This window comes from Erithacus rubecula (assembly GCF_903797595.1).
Source record: "Erithacus rubecula genome assembly, chromosome: 3".
Taxonomy (NCBI): domain Eukaryota; kingdom Metazoa; phylum Chordata; class Aves; order Passeriformes; family Muscicapidae; genus Erithacus; species Erithacus rubecula.
In genome coordinates, this window is record NC_136689.1 from 5,771,162 (window position 1) to 5,792,086 (window position 20,925).

Below are 20,925 nucleotides of genomic sequence, written 5' to 3' on the forward strand. Positions count from 1 at the left end.
CACTGGAGTTTTTGAGAGGTTCTTTTTGCCTTTTTTTTTTTTTTTTTTCAGGAACTGATTCAAAATCATATTAGAGAAATTCAAGCAAGACTGTGGCAGGAGAGATCCATGCAACTGCTTGTGTAGAGCAGAGCATTCACCTTCTGCACTCTGGCATTCAGAGACTTCCATCAAAAGCAGCCACACAATCCCATTCCCTGAGTGATCCTGCTCCATCCTGAACTACCAAAGCATTAAAGTCTACCCTACAACTTAGAATACTGTTTCAAAGCTCTTACAGTAAGAATTTATATCCATTTATTCTTGTGTCAATGTTGTTCCTCCCTCGGTGTTTACCCCCTTCCCATCTCTCACAGGATGTTTTCATACATACAATGTTATCACATCCCTTCTTGGTCTTCCTTTTACTGAGTTAAATGAGCAAAGCCTTATGGTTTTCTCATAAATGGCCTTTTTCTATGCCCATCTCAGTTTGCTCCCTTCTCTAGCAGCTCAGGTTTTTCTCTCTGTCTTTACATCACTAGAAATTCAAAATAAACAGCAGAAAAGACTGTCACAGTGTAAGGGACTGTAATGAAAAAAAAAAAACCTTTTTGATTCTGTTTCTTAAAATGCCCTGTGTCAAAAGGAAATACTCTGTCACAATGCAAAAAGAAAAGCAAAATAATATAATAATATTGTAAAAAAAAAACCAAAACCAAACAAACAAAAAAACCCCTAACACAACTTTAAAAACGCCCTAAAAAAGACAAAAAAAAATCACATCACAAGTAAAACCATTGGTCTATAGCACAGGAAAATTGCTTTTGGACAAAATGTAGGAGTGCCATTAACTTCTGCCACAGTCAAAAATGGTAAAATCACTCAATTGGTTCACTGAAACAGTAAAATCCACAGAAAATTCGGCAGAAGAGGAAAGAACCAAAAATCAAGTTAGTTTTATTCAAATAGTATTTAAAAGCTGCCTTGAAGATATCCATAACATACTCAAAAGCCTTTTAGATATTGTCTACTCTTAGGACAAGGTTATTTAAGCTTTCCAAAATTCCATCTACATGCCAAGTTGGATGTCTACAAGACAAATTTGACCTTGCTCTTACATGGTTAGGCTTTATTAAACTGCTTTGGCTTTATGTTAATCCCAATCATTAGTGCAAGCCTTCCACAGAATGGTTTTCCCCTGAATTGCCAGATTTTCCATTTGTCAGTCTTCTCTACCCATAGAACAGCTACAGTAAAGCCCATCACAACAAGAATCCAAGGCAAACAGTCCCAGTATGGAGAGGAACATTTTGGTTCAAGATACAAGAACTGTTCTGAAAAACAATGTCATCAGCTTCTGTACTTTGGAAATGCTGCATTTTTTAATGTTTCAGACTTAACTACTTCCCCAAATCCATGCAATGCTGACAGAGTTGTACCTTCTGGAAGCTAAAAATATTCAAATCAACAAAGTACCTGCAGACAGATCATTACTACCCAAAGATCAAGTTCCTAACAAATGCAGAACTGATGTCAGTGTCATGACTTCAGGCTCCAAATGCTGTGATCATGCTTCCTCAAGTTATCAAAACCACACTGCACATTACAAAAAGCCCTATCTTACAGAACACCCACATATTCTGCAGATGATTAATAAGCAGAAACATTTATGATTGTTTAGCAACAGTTAGATTGAGCCAACTGATGCAAATATTCTGCTGTCATTACTGTCACATTGGCATTATCTCAGTTCCAACCAAGTCATCTCCATGCAGAACTCAGCCATGCCCCAAGGCAGTAGATTTTCCAAGAGCACTGACTTGACCAGGACAGCCAAATTTAACAGCAGAGGGTATCAAACCACCAAGACAATTATCCTGTTCCATCTGCACTGTCCTGCCTATGTATGTGCAGGGCATTAAAGAAGTCTATTGGATTGAGCACCATCCCTTAGGAAGTTTCTTAAGGGAAGGATTCCATATTCATCCTCCTCCATCCTGGTAATGCTCAGCAAAGCAGTCATAGACAAGTAACAAAACAGCATTTTGGAGGCCACACTGACACTGTAGAAGACACTATGAGCTCAAGACCTCTAAACCAGGAAATTGAGATGATCTTGGCCAAAGTCTTCAACATCCTATCAAGCAGCTGTTTACCAGCTGTGATACCCCTATGATATCAAACCCTGGGATATCAAACCAAGCAGCTTCTGCTCAATAGAAGTTCTGCAGGGAAGCTCTTCACAGAGCTGATTTTGTCCCTCATCTGGTGCACACAGAAGTGGCAGCAGCAGCAGGAGTGGCTGGTGAAGGTGACTGAAAATCAGTCCCTGTCCATCAGACACCAACACACGAGCACAGCCTGAAGCAGCAATGTCACTCAAGTGTAAGACAACACCTCATTGTCCCAGCACTTCTCAGGGAGAGCTGCTGGCCAACAATTGCTTTCCTTTGGAAGATAACGTCTGCAAATCATGCAGGTGCAACACTGGGCAGGACACAATGGGCCCCAACACTTCCTGCAAAACTGCTCTCAGCTCCCTGCAGCTTTGCCAAAGCAATTACATGGAATTGCTGCCATGGTAAGCATTTTCTAAGAAGTCACAGCCACTTGTTTCCCCAAACAAGTTAGGAAAAACACATGTTTTGACCACATTAAAATTTTATGGAAGCTTTCTCATTTAGAAGCTCTTGCATCCCTCAAGACCTAAAGCAGAGTTTTGAAGCGTGTCCTGTGTATCTTTTGCTGTACTAAAACATCATTTCCCAGATGGGTAAGGCTTAAAAATTTTTGCTCCCCGAGAAAGACAGCAAACTTTAGCTGCTAAATGGATTATTTCATAGGCAAGACAGAGTAGGGCTTTGCTCACTGTAAGGCTAAATACCATGTTAAGAGCAAGACAGTTGTACCTTCTGTAGGGGTAGGAAAACAGAAGTGTTTGGACACAGTGAGCACTGGGCTGACATGAACCCCTGGCAATACTTGCACAAGACAAAACTCGTGTGTGGATTACAGAAAAAGCCTTCACTGAACACAACAAAACTTGTGACAGCTTCTCTTGCACTGCTCAATGAAGTTTTATATTTTTAATTATGTATCACTTTATACATAATTTTCATCTTTAAAATATGAGGATGGAAGTTTCCAGGGGGAAAAGAAAGTCTTGTATGGTGCTCCTATGTAGCCAGCTGGAAGGCAAAGGGTGCCTGAGACAGTGGAGCACTCAATCATGATTCCCTGCATAAACTAATAAAGCTGCACATCCTAATACTCCAGATATGTTGCTCTTTAACAACTTTGGAAAGTACATCATAGGAAAGGTTGTATGAAATATAATAATACCAATTATCATCTCTGCTTAACAACTTCTTACTATGTTCACTTAGGATTCTAAACTAGGGGAAATTTAATACAAAACATCCCCTTATCACTATCACCATGTCCCCTGCTATCTCAAAGCACATCTTGTGGGCAAAATACCGTTTCTATGTGCCAGAAAGCATCAGCCTTAACAATCACATAATGAATGTTTATTAGAAATTAATTACAGTTGCAAAACAATGGCTTAACTTTACCACCTCCTAACCCAAGCACTTGATCCTTCAGTCTTAAGAAGGAAACAAAACCCAACCTGCCAATTAACATACATTTTATTGCAAGCTTCTTTTAATTGTTTTTGGCCCCAGAGTGACATCTGTTTTCACACCTTGGTTCAGATATTCACTTGACAGCAGGAGGCTGGCAGGCAGCAAGAGCTCAAGAAACTACTTTTAATAAGACATGGTAAGAAAACCTGCAGAGCAGGGAAGGAATGACCCCAGACACAACAGCAGTGAAGAGGAGATGCAATTACTGGTGAAAGGCTATTTCAGGGGACAGGCAGAAAGGAGCAGGTAACAGAAGAGATGCATGATTCAGGGAGAGTGAGATGAAGGCCAGAGCACCACTAGGAGAGATTCCACTCTAATGCAAATGTTTATCCAATGTCTAAATGCTGCTTTGTGCAACAATCCAGAGAAGCAGAGTGTTCAAGGGGGAGCACATTGATCCCATGATGCTGATGCTACAACTGCTGCACACACTCTGCAGAATTCCCTTTTTCCAGACAGGAATTGAGCCCAGCCACAGCACAACCCTGCAATTAAATTAACTCAGTCTGCAGAAAACACCTCCAAAAGGGGTTTGCAGATGCTACAGGGAAGTATTTAATTCTGCTTTCAGCAGCTACTACTTCATTACTCAAGGTGAGCAGAAAAGAGAATAACATGGATGAGAGACAACATGGCAACAAAACTGGTTCCAAAAGAACATGCTAAAACTATACCCACTGAATCAATACACCTGACAGGCATCCATTTGCTACTCTAACCTAGTTCTTCCTCCCAGAGCACAGGTAGATGTTGGAAGACAACCATTTATGGAATTCCAGCTTAACAAAATAAAGCTTTTAAGTGTAAATCATTAACTAAAGTCCTTTTTCATCTTAGATCTTCAGAATAATTTCTCCTTGTCCTTTTCCAAGCTCATCATATCATCCATAAAAGAAAACCCAGAACTATTCTTGATACTCATCAGAAGTAGAAATAATCTTACTACAGAAACATTAATGTATATACACTAAAGCTGAAGAAGAAAATCCATAATGTGTGTGAAGATAACCAGGTTTTGATCATTTATTACATTCATGAGAGGTCTCTCAGCACTCTGTATTTCAGGATACAATGAAAAACTCCACACCCATCAACAGGTAGCTCTCTCCCTTTTTGAGGAAATGTACGTAGGTCATTTCTATCCAAGGAATTCTGAGCAGAATGAGTTCATTACTCAAAATTTTCTGTTTACTTTTAAGCTGAGCACTCTTCAGTTAAAAAGAGACTCTGCACTTCTTACATGGAAGTTTTTCCTTTCCTGCTCTGACTGCTGCTTGGAGAAAGGTCCTTTAGGGATCCCTGAATAAAATGAATACCCCTGGTCTATCCAGTCCTTCTCTGTGCACACACTGAGCCTGTTTTAGCCATGGTGCACTGCTGCTGTTTAACATCATCTCACTCCCATTTAGACTCACACATCACCAAAGAACATTATGAAGACAGTCCTAGACAGAACCAGTGGGAAGTTACACTGATCTTAGGGAGTTCAGCCAGACAGATGAGTATGTTCCAGGCTAAAAACATGACCAGCATTTCTCTCTGCAACAACAGCATCCTATCTAACACTGTCCATGCTAAATAGGTACAAAATAGTTTATATACATTCTTTTTACATAATGAAAATTAAAATTGCTCTTCAGTTGGCATCACATTTTATTTAGAAGTCACACCATCAGGCTAGAGTCTGCATATTTCATTACAGTACTACATAGATCATAAATCTTTCTAGCATCATTTTTTTTTCAATTCACCCTCTTAATTAGAATCCAAATTAAATGAATGTTTTCTGTGCTTTCACAGTCTCATTTGTGTAACCTTTGAGGAAAGGGACTAACAAATCCACTGCACATACTGGATGGCATTCAGAGCCTCATTTTTCAGCTCTTTTTATTAAGTTCCCTGTTTCAATAGAACTGCAGCATAATTTGATACACAAGATAGTTAGCAACTGTTGATGGATACAGAACTGGAAAGCTCACAAGAGCAAGTACTCGAAAGTAGAGGCAGTCAGGAAAGCAGTTCCAAAACAAGTTTCAAATTTCTCATTCAACTCACAATTTTAAGTGTCAGCAGACAAACAAAGTTTGACAAAAGATCATCAGTTACAGTTTGGCTACAGCCCCTTAATGAAACCTTATCAAGATTTCAGAGGTGTTTCTCAACTTCTGAGCACTTACCACTTGCCATCAAACAACAAAGTGAACATCTCAAATGTCTTTTACTCTCCCACCCCCAATATTAGCACAAATACAACGACAGCAAGCAGTGCAAAAATTTAGGTCATAAAACAGGTACTGCAACTAAGCTGCTGCATTTCCAGCTGCATCTCAATTTTCTGAGATGCTCTTCCTCTGGGTCCTCCCACACAGAAGCACTTTGGGCAGCAGGTTTTGGTCTGACTCTCACACTCCAACTTACTCACACCCTAGGTTCTGAGTACAGCACTCTACACCCTTTACACTTGGCTTTAAAATTAGGCCTAAAGCCAAGTTCTTCTTTAGTCTGCAAGGCTAATAAGGTGACTGCTTCCTTTCAAAACCCACACCCTACTTTAAAACAGCCACAGGTTTGCTATTAGACATGATCTTCTGACAGGCCCTTGAACTGCTCTCACCTCCCCAGTGTGAGCATCCACAAAGCCTGACATTTAAAGCTAAAAGAGAGACAAAGAAAAACAGAAGCTTGAAAATCAGAAAAAAAAAATTAAATTGCTAAATTTTCTAAAGAATTCGGATTATTTTATTGCAGGATTTTAGAAGACACACAGATCTTCATTCTTATCAAGTGTCTGCACATAACTCCATGTTACACTTTCAAAAGTGCAAAGGTGTTTCAAAACTGAAGGTTTGTTGTTTCAGCTTTTTTTAAAGCCAAAGATCCTTTTCATATATCTAAATTTGTAAGATTTTTAAATGGCTTAATTATTAATGATTCAGCAGGTTTGAGGAACCTGTATCTCACAGTAACAAGCTGCATGTAAAAAAAAAAAAAAATAGGTAAATTGATAACTTTCTACCTCTCCATAAGCATAACATGAATGCCCAACTAAAAATAGTTAAAGACAGTGAGGAAAAAAGAAACTCTACAAATCAGCAACAGATCCCCTGCACCAAATACTCATACTTAAGCATGTTCAAAGGCACAAGCATTTCATTGCAATTCAAACTCTGTCTGGACTCAAAAAAAGGAAAAAAAAAGAGGAAAAAAAGGCAGCTCAAAGAATGCAATTGTTAAGAGCTTCCTTTTCTCACACACAGAAAGATTAAAATAAAAGGTGTTACTTTTCCAGACCAGTCCCACAACTGCAGGCAGCATGCTAGTAACCAACAAGCTGCCTTATTAGCATACCAGCATAGATATATCTTCTCATAGAATGACTCAGCCTGCTATTTTCAAAGTTTTCCTTAAATATTTGTCCTACATTTTACAATAGGAGTTACCAACTACAGAAAAACACATCCCATGAAGTCTCAGCCACTTCACAATGCTCAGCATAGAGATTAAGCCATGCGTCCACATTTGCATCCACTAAGCTAATCCTTTCTGAAAATGAAAGCTCAAGATATTCAGCACGGATCTTTCAGAGGTGAAGTGGCTGCTTGGTGCAAGTTGGGAGAAAAAAAAGGAAAAGAAAACATCCACGCTTTCCCACAGCACGGTTTAGTGCCTGCAAGAGGGAAAAACTTGCCAGGAGTTGCCCTGTGGAAGCACAGCACACTCTGTCAGAACTGCAGCTCTTCTGAGCACAGCAAAGAACAACCACAGAGCGCAGCCACATAAGGAAAATTCAGTGTACAGCTGCCGCTTTGAACAGATGTATGTGCTGCCATAAGGAGTGCAAGCTTTAGTTGAAAGAGCTTTCCATCACTGCTCGCAAAGTCTATATTTGGTATCGCAGACGTATTCGAGGAGAAGGGGTGTTTTACGGGCAGGAGGAGGGGGTGCCATGGAGGGAGCCGGGAGCGGGACCCGGCCGGCGGCGGCACCGGCACAAAGCACCGCAGCGGGATCGGCACCGGCACAAAGCACCGCAGCGGGATCGGCACCGGCACTAAAGCAAAGCACCGCAGCGGGATCGGGCTGGCTCCGCGGCCGGCGAGGCTGCGACCCGCCCCGCAAGGACACGGCCCGGGCACGGCGCATCCCCCGCTCCCGGCCGGGGATCCCCGCTCCCCCGCCCCCGCACGGACCCCGCCGGCCGCGTGGGACTCCCCGGCCGGCCCCCGGCCCCCCGCGGCTGCCGTGGGTTTTTACCTTCATCTTCGAGCTCTAGTTTCTCCAGCATCCCTTCGGAGGCGGCCGGGAGCTGCAAGGGAGCCGGAGCCGCTGCCGCCGCCTGCGGGAGGGAAGAGAGGAGAAGGAGATGAGCATCCAGGCGCGGACTCACCGGCCCCGCGGCGGCACCGGGCGGGGAGTGGCGGCGCGGAGCGGGCGGAGGGAAGGCGGGACGGCGGCAGCTGCCCCTCGGCCTCCGCACACGCTGCCGCTCGCACACACCGCGGGGGGAGGAACCGGGGGAGGAACCGAGGCTCGCCCTCCCCCAGCCCGTGAAGCCCCGGACTCCCCCCGGGCTCCCCGGCCGTGCCTCCTGCGGGCGCCGCCTCTTCCCCGCTCGGCGGGAGCGGCTCCCCGGGCGCCCGTTCGCAGGACGGCGCTTCCCGCCACGCCTCGCCGCTCCCCCCTCCCCCCGGCGGAGCGGGTGGTACGTTCCGTTTTGCTGCAGTCGAGCCCGTTGGTCAGCGGCGGGAGGGGGAAGGAGCTACCACTTCCGCGCGGAAAAGGGAGGAGTAGGAGGGGGAGGTTTAGTGCGCTGACAGCTCTGCTGGGGCAGCCGCCTCTAGCAGCCTGTCCCGCAGCCTTGATTGTTCTCTGGGCTGCCCTGGACTAGAGCGGTGCGACTGAATGTGAACCGGGGGAACCCTTTGCTTCCCCCGCCAGCGGGAGTTGGTACGCTCCCGCGCGTTCACCTGCGAGGCAGCGGCGGGGAAGCGGACGGTTCCACTTTCTCCCGGGGGGTGCAAGGGTGTTGAGGGGGTTTCCCCTGCGTGTGACGGGAGCTCCCGCAGTGCGCCGAGCCGCGATCCCGGCCCTGGGGTGCCCTTTATCCCGGGATACCCGCTCTGTCCTGGGCACCGCCATACCGCGGTGCCCTCTGTCCCGGGATACCCCCCCTATCTCGGGGTGTCCTCTGTCGCGATACCCGCTCTATGTCGGGATGTTTTCTCTGCCGGGATACCCTCTATATCCTGGGGTATCCGCCATCCCGGGGTACCCTCTATCCCGGGGTGTTCCCTATTTCGGGATACCCGCTCTGTCCCGAGGTGCCCTCTATGCCAGGGTATCGCTCTGGGCACGGGCGCGCTCGTTTCCACGTATAATAATTCCAGGTTAAGTTAAATTCCCGATTATCCCGAATGTCCCGGGTGAGCTCTGGCTCTGCCCTGCCAAAGCCGCCCCGGTAGCCGTGACCGAAGGACGGGCTCACACCACGGCAGGCTTTACAGAGATGGGATTTACAAATCTGCACCACAGCCCCGAAGCCAGGCTGCAGCAGAAGCCAGGGAAATAAGGAAATATCCGAACTGGATTCGTCATTTACATTTATTTTGCCAGTGGGGCGTGGTGCGCTTTAGCAGGGCTTCCTTAACTGCTTAGGAAACCCAGTCCAGGCTCGGATGCTGTAGAAGGGGATAAACAGATTATTTGTAGGGCAGTGGCAGCAGATCTTGCGGGCAGACACACATGGATGCTGCTCCAATGGAGTCATCAAGGAACATTTTAAACCTTCTGGTCCCAAGGGGAAGCTCAGCCTTCAAAAGTTCAGCAAAGCCCTTCAAGAAGGGAAGGCTGATTAGACGCAGCATAGCACAGTAATGTGCATAAAATGCAGGGAAATATGAATAATAATGAGAATAAAATTATGATGGGGGAAGAGAGACAAAATTTATGGGAAAACAGAAAGCTGTCTTGTAATTTCTCAAGTCCAGCAAAGCTTCAAGCAAGGAAACAAACTGCTGGTGACAGCTTTTTTCTTTTCCAAGCTACCTCTTTCTAAGGACACTTTTAAGGATATAAGAGGAAGTAACAATAGCCAGTTCTTCTTTACTGTAAAGATGCTTTGTAAAAAAAACTCTAAAATATTTCATTCAAAGATGTATTTTTAAGACGCTTCTAGGATTTCAGTAAATGTTCTGCCTGACCAGTCTTACAAGATACCAAAGCAGTTCATATTAATTTATATTTTCAGCCTACTAATCAAAACTATTTGGAAGCTTTTAATTACTTCTGGGAGCCAGCTTTAAAAGCTCTAAATTATTTATCTTCCTTATCATGTACCTTGATACTGATAAGAGTTTTTAACATCTTTTCTTAATCAAAGGAAGAGGAGGGCATATCTGATTGGAAGTAACTGCCATGATTTTATTTTTATTTTAATTTACTCCCCATAATTATGTAGTAAGCACCAGCCATGAGGAAATACAACTCCGAGGTTGTTTGTATCTGGAAGTGACACTGAGACTTGAAAGGTGTGCATTGAATTTCACTGCTACACAACATGATATGTTTATAAGAAGTCAGTCACGCCTATTTCATGCTACACTGTGCTGCAAACCTCAGAGCTCAGTCAAGGTCAGGGTTTTACAGTGGCAGAACCTACATCCAAACCAAGGCTACTATGAGAAACTCAGGATAATAAAAAGCCAGTAATTTAATATACAACAGAGATTTGTAATGGAAACATGTGCCATCCAAACTGCTCAAAAAAGAAACCCAAAGGAAATGGAGAACTAAAGGCTGAAACTCCATCCTTCAATGTGCCTGCAGCCTCACGATTTGTTCAAACCCAATTTGGAACAAGCTGCTGATCATGGAGTTCCTTTTGCTCCCCGCTTTGCATTCTGGCTCCTTTTGGCTTGTAGGCAACACAGTGAGTCAGAACAGGAAACTGATGCAGCTGAAAACCAAAGGGACTAAAAGAAAAGACTGGGTTTTATCCAGATCAGCTCCTGATCCGACTCACTGTTTAGTTGTATCAGCACTGGCACACAAATTGTTCAGGGCAGGAGTGACAGTGGGACCACACCTTCTGGGAACAACCCACTCTTAAGTCAGCCTAAATCATGGTCCAAACACTGTCAGGTTCATTGTGGACAGGATTAGACAAATTAAAAGATATTTATAACAGTATTGTCTCTCTACAAACTCCTTCTGTCATTTTACAGAAGGATTACTGGCTAAAGATGAAGAAAATTATTTCTTGAAAAGGAGTTTTAATTTCCAATAGGGTGATATTAACTCTTGTAACATCTCCTACCTGGTTTTTTTTTGTGACTACTTGTTTATTGCCACAGAAGGTTTCCCTTTATGATAACTAAGGGATATATCCAAGTTATGCTTCAAAAATTTGCTATCAGAGTGTGTCAGGTAAACCAATTTAACTGCTTGAAACGCCCACTGTGACAGGACAGTACACACTTACATCCTAAATATGCCAGGTGCCATAAATGCTAGAGAGAAAAGTTTAGAAGACCCAAAACTGCCTGAATACATTCCTTCTTTGCCACATTGTTACAGGAACATCATTTATGCCAAAAAACATGGACCTACAGCACGACCTTAATACAGCAGTGGCATCAATCTTTGGAGACACAAAGTAAAACAATTCAGGGTTGGTACAACAGCAAGTCACAAAAGGTAGATGTAAACAAAAGAGATTTTAGGATTTCTGGAAGGCTGGAAAGTAAATTTTAACAGGTAACTGCTTATTTTGGCTGTTTTGTTTAGCTTCCTAGGGTAAAGGGAGTGAGGAGTGACTAATACTCCATGGAAGTAAAATCAGTCCTGTAAATTATAAATGCACTTACAATGAATACATTAAAGCTTATCAGATAATCTATGTTTCTTTTTACTGTTAATCTAGGAGTCCTTTCAGTCCTGTGTCCTACTGAAGGAATCCCATCCTTTTCATAAGAACATGTTTAGTATTTAAGTCATAGGGATGGTTCAGGGATGTGAACAACAATTCAGCAGAAGATAATTTTTTTACAGTTTCCTGTCATCTTGCCTTACACTCTTTGGTGTAAGTTTGATTCCAAGAGAACAACTACTCCCATTTTAAGCATCATAAGGATCATCAGCAACATTAAAAATTTCTTTATCTAGCTGGAAGAGTTTAAGAGGGTTCCACAGAGGTTTGTGTTCTGTCTAACATCATTCAGTGTTTCCACTGATGACTCGATGTAGAAATCATGAATAACCTGACCACATTTTCAAATGACTCAAAGTGACTCAATGGTAAAAGAAGCTGCTCTTTTAGGGACAGCCCTAGAACTTAAAATAATCTTAAGAATTGCTGCAGTGCTTTGAAAAACACGATGCACTTTGATATGGGTAAGTAGAGTGTGTTATACAATAATCAAATGCAAAAATAAATTGGGAAGGGATTGACTTCCAGCAGTCACTCAGGGAAAAGACCTGGGAGTAAAACTAAATGTGAGACTACAATGTCAGTTTCTTGGAAGTTTAAAAAAAAAAATCAAATCACACTATTCACAAATGTGTTATAGGTAAGATATGGAGCATCTGTGCTACACATTCCCTGGTTAGATGCCAGCTGGGATACTGCATTCAGTTTTAGGGATTAAATGCAAGAATGAACTAAAAGAGTCTAAAAAAAAGGAACAGCAATGATCTACATGTTCAGAAAACATGACCTGTAAAGAAGAGCTTGAAAACTTTGCAGTTTCTTTACGTACAAAGGGGGAAAAAAAGCAACAAAAACCCACACAAAAACAACTGCCCCAAAACCCCAAACCAAAAACAAAACAAAACAAAAAAACCCAAACAAACAAATCAACCCCCCCAAAAAAACCCAAAAACCACAACATCAGAAAAAGAAGACTGTATGAAAATACCTCAACAGTCTTCCAAGCATGATGTGTTTTTGCAAAAAGAAAAATCATCATATTCTGGGTTCACTGGTTATGGGATGAGAAGTTATCTACCTAGCTTTTAAAGAATTTTTAGGTTGGACTTTGGGAGAACTTTGTGAGTATAGCAGAAGTGAAACACCAGCACATTTTGCTGAAAAAAACCTCTAAAATCACCCTTACAGGAGGTTTTTAGCAAAGGATTAAAAAAAACACCATTTGTTCATTAGTATTTCCATATAGTAGATTGTGTTGATGGGGGGAAATTAATTTTTAATGTCCCTTCCAGACTTTTTTTTTTTTTGGTGGGTTTTTTTTTTTTTTTTTTGTTTGTTTTTTTTTGTTGTTGTTTTTGTTTTTTTTTTTGCTTTCTATTTTTGTCCAATCTTTAGAAAAGATATATATAGTCTTAGTATGGTAATTCAATGAGAATTCTTTATACATATGCTATGTACAACACCCAGTTTACTAACCATCTATATAAATGCAACTTTTCTTTCCCCTCTCCCTTTAAACAAGTAGCCTTAATTCTGAAATAGAAATATTCTAAAACAAATATTGTCTGAGTAATAATAAAGATTACATATTAATCTTGGGTGACTGGGAAGGAATAGAAAGAACAACCTAAAAAAAGAAATCCTGTTGCAAATCACAAGTCTGTGTGGAGCAGACTTACTCAGACATTGCAACAAAATTGTTACCTGTGCTTTATTTAGAAATAGGCATTCCCAGGTAAATTCAAGGCTGCCTTTCTCTTTCCTGATGGCTTAATATGGATATACTGGGGTGCCACCTGCACCTGCAATAGCAGTAAAACTGAATGCCCTTCCCAGCACTTCAGAAAAAAAAAAAAAAAAAAAAAAAAAAAAAAAAAGTCTTCTTACTTTATAAAACCTAATGGATTGAAGAGCAACAGAAGGAATTCCCATCTAAATGCAAATCAAGGCAAAGCCATTTTGAATGCAAGAGTAAACTAGGAATGGTAATTTTCCCACCGTTTGCCACTGCTCCTACTACAATTACAGTTCTGCACAACTAAAGTAGTTAACAACTCTTCCCCTGATGAGCTGTCAAAGAACAACTTACAGTTTGTCCCAAATGTATGTCATAAATAAACATATTCTCTTCTAATCTGTGCAAAATTAATTTAAAACACTTCCTGCTTATTTTTAATTTAGCATGGTTTGTGAAGTAGAAAAGGGCAAGTTATCAGGGAAAAAAAAGTTTCTTCTCCTGGTTAAATTGTAAATTTAATTCCTTGTTAGAAACTTGCTTGTTTCCAAAGTGTGGTAACTGGTACCAGTGGGTTTAGGAGAGCTGAGAACATTGAATCAGTGAGGCTGAGGTCAGGATCCCAGCTTGGATCCTTTCTGGATTTGAAAATGCCACCTGTGTGGGGCAGGGGCTGCAGGGTGGCAGTCCCTGAGTGACTCTGTTTGAGGACACAGCTCTGGTCTGTCCTCACCTCTAAAACCTCTGGGTGACCAGAGCAGCTGAGCAGGAACTGCAGTTTTTACCATTTATTCTAAGGAACTTCTGCTACAAGCACCAAACAAACCTGTAAGGAAGGGGATGCCTCATACAGAATATTGGATTAGAGTTTGTATTTCCCATATCCAGAAGGAATGCAATAAGAACTTGCTTTTGTCTTTAAAGGCTTTTGAAATATCAAATGTTATAACCATGTCAGTGTGTAGCATGTGTAAAGGAAGGTGGTGGCAGCTCAGATTTTACAATTTGTTTAGAACAGAGTAACCAAGCCCATAAAAAAGGCACTGACAGTGTTCCCCACTGGATCCTTACTGGATTCAGCCTGGTGCTCTGTCCCTAATCTGAATTAATTGTGCTCTCAATGAATTAGGGACACAATTGTCCCACAGCAGGTATGAAAATTAGGGAGTATCTATTCTAAATGTATTTCTAGTATGTACAGTGAGGCTGAAGAAATTCTAATGATTTAATTTCAAAACACCTCAGATAGAGTTTGCCACTGGATAAGAACTCTACCCTGAAAGGATTTTTTTACTTCTTCCCAATATCATCAGAATTTGGCTCACCCAGTGGTCCTAAGCAGAAGTCTTTTGCCATGAAACACAGAACAACTGAACATTGCTTTTACATTTTATAACTAGTGACCAGCCTTCTGCTACAGGTATCCTCCCACATAACAGCTATGGTATGAATCACTTTGCAGAGTTAATTACTGGTGATAAGCAATTGGGGATCTTTAGTAGGTCAAATGGATAACATAAATGTAACAACAATAAATTTTAGCTAAATCTTAAATTAAAAAAAAAAAAATTAAAAAAAGGAAAAATGGAGTCCATGCTGCATTAGGAAAGATGATGAAATGGACAATCTTCATTTCTACTAAATCCTCACTGCAATATGAGCATTGGAATCTCCTTACCCTGGAGAAATGAACATGCAGAGAGAGTTCACATTTCTAATGGTGAGCCCTTCCTAAATATTTCTGTATGGAAATGAACTTGAAGTTTCATCCCAGTGAGTTTTGTTCCTGACTGAGTTCAGAAACAGAATAGATTTACAGAACTTCCTTTGATCTGACACCAGAAACAAAGAACCTGCTCTACACACAGTGTCCTGCAGCACCTCAGTTTAAGGCAAAGTGGTCCCTGTGAGAGAAGAGTTAAGCACTTCTGAAAAATAAACTTCAAAGCAAGTAAATTATGAAGGAATAGACTAGATCCCAAGCTAAACTCCTAGAGAGAAATCAAGGAGGCTCCTCTCCTCTCCTCCTGAAAAGAGGCAGGATTTGTTTACATAACCTCTAATCTGTAGCTGTGTCTGATCCTGTATCACTCTGCTACTCAGATAAGGTGGAGTTCAGAGTCAAGAATATCAGAGGCATTCTCTAGACAAGCCCTTGTGGCCAACATTCCTTCCTCAGATTACTCATGTTGAGGATAGGTGGAGTCCAAATCCAAATTATCAGTGTGACACATTATTAATCAAACAGCCCAGCAATTTTAATTCTGTCCTTTTGAACACAACTTTCAAAGAAGTCAAGTACTTGTGAGGAGCCAACCTGAGTTTGTTATGAATACAGATGTTACAAGTGTTCTACCTGACTGCAAACACAGGGATGCCACTTAGTTTTTTTAATCTCTTCTAGAGTTTTTAAGTGTCCTTGTCTTCAATATTTGTTATTGTATATGATCAAAAAGATGTACTTCATCTGTACAGCTGTTTTTACACATATGCTTGAGTGCTCCTTGGGTTCTTTGAAATAGGACCAACCTCTCATCACACTCAGGGGCTCAGTTAAGAGCAAAGGGGAATTATTGCTGAAGAGAGCTGCAGCAATCAGGTACTAAGCATGATTATAGTAGATACTTTCTTGTGAAAAATGTACATTAAAAATAGCAAACAGAGCAGATTAAGGTACTACTAATAGTAAAACACAGGTAATCATTCACTAATTTAAAGTGAATGGGAAAGAAGAAAGTGAGCCCACATTGATGTGTGTCTTCATTTGCTGGCATTGAACACAGAATTATTTGTGTTGGTTCAAGTTATGCACTTACTTAAGTACTTTAGCTGGATTGAGGCCAGAGTACTGATGAGTAATCTGCAGAACCAAGGCCACTGAGAATAGCAAATGAAAAAAAAATACTCAGAGCCAAATCTGATTTAAGTAAACACATTTACTATCTACCATTTTTCTTTCTTCATCTTGGTGTGATATTTCAAAGCTCAGTGATGAGTAGTGGCTTCATTGTGTGAACACTTACTACACCATCTTTCAGTGATATTTTTCAAACTTAAAATGGAATATGTTGCCCTTAAAAAAGCCTGGAAATAGCTGATACTACACTTGATCACAAAATTCTAGTAACCTAATTGTAGTCTATCATCAAAATGTAATTTCAGAATCAGAGAACGGTTTGGGTCAAAAGGGACCTTAAAGATCATTTTGTTCCAACCCCCTGCTCTGGTCAGGGACACCTTTCACTAGACCAGGTAGGCTCAGAACCCAATCCAACTTGGCCTTGAACACTTTCAGAGATGGGGAGTCCACAACTTCACCACCCTTACAATAAAGAAATTCTTCCTAAAATCTATTCTAAACCTTCCCTCCTGCAGCTCAAGACCATTTCCCCTGTCCAGTCACTACATGCCATTGTGAAGGGTCTCTCTCTGGCTTTCTTGTAGCCCCTTAAGGCCCTTGAAGGTGCTCTGAGGTTTCCCTGAAGCTTCTCCTCTCCACCCTGAGCAGCCCCAGCTCTCCCAGCCTGTCCTTTTCATCACCATCAGCATTCTGAAAGGCTGAAATCAGATCTAACCTGGATATCAGATGTAGGGCAGAGTTACAAAGGTGGTTTTCTGAGAAATACAGACAACCTTCAGCTCAGAGCTGAGTCACCCACAACCTCAATAAAACTTCAAGAAATTTGCATGGACCTGGAGTGAAGAAACAACTCCCTGTGTGGCACGAGCTGCTGTGCTACAAGGTGCAGGTAACTGCAGCCAGACAGAAAATGAGCAGCTCGTACAGGTGCCCACTTTCTGCAGTGCTCATCACTCTGAGGAACCCAGGAGGGCTTTTTGAAGCTCTCTCAAAGAGGCAGGCAAAGATAATGATGTAGTTTTTCAGTGCAGTTCTAGCAGGACTTTGAACACTGAGGAGAACTTCCTTGTAGCACTCAGGTCTGTGTGTTTGCATTAGATTTCAAGCCCACTCCAGAGCTGACAAACTCGAGGCATGGGTGCTCTCAGGGGCCCCACTAAGGCTTGTGAGGCCTCTTATCTCACAGGAGCTGCTATTATGCACAAACAAACCAATATATTAATAAACTTCCTTCAACACTGAGACTACAGTTGACCTGTAATCTCCAAGTAAATTAATTTTTTACTAAAAGCTGTTTTTCAGATGGCACTGAATGTGCATAGCTTGAGAACATAACCCTCTTCTTGAATTCATTCCAGATTTACTGCTGATCACTCCAGGCCTTGTTTTTGTGTGTTTCTTTTGTTTTGTTTTGTTTTTTTTAAATGTTTTTTGGTTTTTGTTATGCACAAAAGAAATCTGCAATGACAGCAACACGCAATGGATATCTTCCTTGTGCCATGCATGCTTTCCCTTTTCACAGCCTCTTAACTACATCCTTCCCTCATCCCAGCTGCAGTGCCAGTGGAACCAGGTGGTGCTCAGTGCTGGTTCTGTGGTTTGACACCCTCTGGAAGAACTGAAACAAGGGCTGTGCTCAGCAAGGAGCATATCAAGCACATGAGCTCAATGTTTCATGGTACAAACGAGATCATAAAGGGACATGCAAACAGTGATAAGGTTTTCCCCTGTATTCGAGGAAGTAGAATTGAAAATAATTGAAATTAGTTCCACACTAAAGACCAGGGATGCACCTCCAGCAGCAGATGCAGATACAAAAGCTCATTCATGGGCAGAGTGGGTGCTTTCAGTGTGGATATGGCAAATGCTGGCTTCACAGCAGTAACCTTAGATGCAGATTGAGTCTGTAGTTAAATGTCTGTGAAGAGCTGAAATTATTTCCTGACATGCTTCCCTGGGGCTCAGAAGAGCAGTTGACTTCACAGTGATCTTTTTGTAAGCCTTCATGTGCTCTGAAAACATGAGGGCTTCCTGGTCACAGTTACAGCCTGCAGTGGAAAAGCCTGTTTCTACAAACTTTAAACACAACAGATTCTATCTCTGGTTAGCTTATCTTAAGCCACTTGCAGCTCCTGTTCAAAAAAATACCTGAGTTAAGTAGAACTTTTAAAAATGTATTTATGACTACAACATTTCTGACTTAGAGAACTATAGCCCCATTTTTTTTATAAATGGTAAACTGAGGCACTGAGAAACCAAGTGACAGAGCTGCACAAGTGATTTCTGATGGGACAGATGGTTGTAGCCAAGTCTCTCTGATCAGCTACTGGCACTTTTTTTCTCCTCTTCAAACTCCTGCTTTCCTTAATGGCTCTGCAACTGAAACATTCATTGAATTCCAAGATTTCCCCCCCTGAAATAGCAACAGCCAAATCCTCGAGGGCATGAGAAAAAGAAGGTTGAAGAACATGCCCATATCTTCATAGTGTAACCTCTGTACCCATAAAATCTTTGATGATGGAAGAAGCTACTTAGTGACCAATTTATATTGTACCATAGCCATGGCCTCATGACATACTCTAGGACAGAATTTTGTGCTCTTTCTGTGGCAACTACTTTGTATAAAGAATAGTGTGGCCAGCAGAAGCAGGGAAATGACTGTCCCTCTGCTGTGAGCACAGGCGAGGTCACACCTCATGTGCTGTGTCCAGTTCTGAGCCTCTCACAACAAAAAATACATTGAGGGGCTGGAGAGTGACCAGAGAAGGGAATGGAGCTGGAGAAAGGTCTAGAGGGTTCTGTGAGCTGAGGGAGCTGGGGTTGTTTAGCCTGGAGACAAGGAGGCTGCAGGGGCTGTCCACAGCTCCCTGACAGGAGGGTGCAGCCAGGTGGGGTCAGGCTCTGCTCCCAGGAATGACAGGACAAGAGACCACAGCCTCAAGGTGCATGAGGGGAGGTTCAGTTCAGACACCAGGAGGAATTTCTTCATGGTAAGAGTTGTTAAACATTGGAATGGAGGCCCAAGGAGGTGGCAGAGTCACAATCCCTGGGGGTGTTCAATAAATGAATGGATGTGGCACTCAGTGATCAGTGAAAGGCTGGACTCAATGATCTCAGAGGTCTTTTCCAGCCTGAATGATTCTGTGATTCTGTACTCCTCACAGTGCTTCCTAACAGATCAGCTTTGGCAGTGTCCTGCTCCTGTGTGCAGGGTGTCTGTTGAGATGCATTTTTGTGCAGTTGTTTCTGGCAGGCTCAAGGGAAAAGGGCAGGAAAGGGGTCAGGTGTCTTCTCTCATAAGCCATGTCTCCATCAGTGGCTGTTCCCATTTACACAAGGAGCTCAATCCCAAGGTAGGACACACCATGAATGATTCCAAGTAAATACAATCCTGACATCCAAAGAAATGCCAGACACACCACAGCAGGCAGCCAGCAATCTTCCAGCTGCTGCCATTGTCTCCTCTCCTCTCCTCTCCTCTCCTCTCCTCTCCTCTCCTCTCCTCTCCTCTCCTCTCCTCTCCTCTCCTCTCCTCTCCTCTCCTCTCCTCTCCTCTCCTCTCCTCTCCTCTCCTCTCCTCTCCTCTCCTCTCCTCTCCTCTCCTCTCCTCTCCTCTCCTCTCCTCTCCTCTCCTCTCCTCTCCCTCTCCTCTCCTCTCCTCTCCTCTCCTCTCCTCTCCTCTCCTCTCCTCTCCTCTCCTCTCCTCTCCTCTCCTCTCCTCTCCTCTCCTCTCCTCTCCTCTCCTCTCCCTTCCCCATCCCTCTTTCTAAGTCTACTTAGTTTTTGTTGAACCTTTAATATTTTCCTCAACTTTTTTAATCCTCTATCCTTCAGCTCTCTTTCTCATACTCAGTACCTGCTGTTGTCATTTTAAAATATTTTAATAGACCATAAAAATTGCACAAAGAGCCACATCCAGCAAAGTGACTTGACACAAACACAGCTTTAAGTGCTCCAGTACTGTTGCCTCCAGCAGAGCCACCACTGTGCTTAAATCCAACCACACATTTAAGTGTTTTCCTGGATCCAGGCCATCACCACAGTGACATCAGCCAGAACACAACAGCACCTGAAATTCAACAACACAAATACACAGCAACCCCAACCAAACCCAGTGCTGTAACCTTCAGGTTACCTTTCCTCAGTGCCTTCTGTCATTGCTAACTCTGTTATGGCTACACTCAAAATCTCTTCTGCAAGCATGCACTGGAAGTTGTGTTTAGGAACAACCCTGCTTAAGCAAGACTTTCTTATAGTTTTAGAATTTGCCTGGCCTGTTTTGGTAGATCAGGCTTTTGGACAATAAGGTCCCCAGGGTAAGAAGCATGCTTATTTTACTACTTGAATCATATGTGCTCATATACCACAAAATAGCAATTAGTTCAGAGGGACAAGGAAGAAGATTTTCTGCATACCACAGATGCTCTGACTTGTGCAGTTGTAAGTGAAAAAGTAGGATCAAAATTTCAGAAGTGCAAGGTATTAAACTTAGCACTGGCTAAGTGTTACTTTACTGTAACCCTAAACATGCAAAAAGTCTAAAGTAATCCCTCCCCTCCTGAATTCTGCCCCCTCCCTTTCTTTTGCTAACCTCCTGTCTCCATTACTTTTTCTCTTTTATTCTCTATGGATTACTTCTCTCGTTTACATTTCAGCTTATGAGTCCCATATGGTTAGAGCCATGTCCTTTGTTAATAATAAAATAAGATTATGCACACCTTGGGCCCTGTACAAATCATTATTGTCTTCCTACAAATGTCTTCCACATGGC

At 42.3% G+C, this 20,925-nt stretch overlaps 1 protein-coding gene across 6 annotated transcripts in view; it reads right to left on the reverse strand.

Moving 5' to 3' along the window:
- Positions 1–20,925, reverse strand: part of PRKAG2 (protein kinase AMP-activated non-catalytic subunit gamma 2) — a 205,580-nt gene that overhangs the window by 37,875 nt on the left and 146,780 nt on the right. For 5 of the 6 annotated variants that reach the window (XM_079302881.1, XM_079302882.1, XM_079302884.1 and 2 more), the window contains one exon: positions 7,887–7,968. In XM_079302881.1, coding sequence (XP_079159007.1) covers positions 7,887–7,968 — 82 coding nt within the window. Of the gene's footprint in view, positions 1–7,886; positions 7,969–8,217; positions 8,357–20,925 lie in introns of those variants that run through there. The other variant, XM_079302886.1, reaches the window with a different exon arrangement.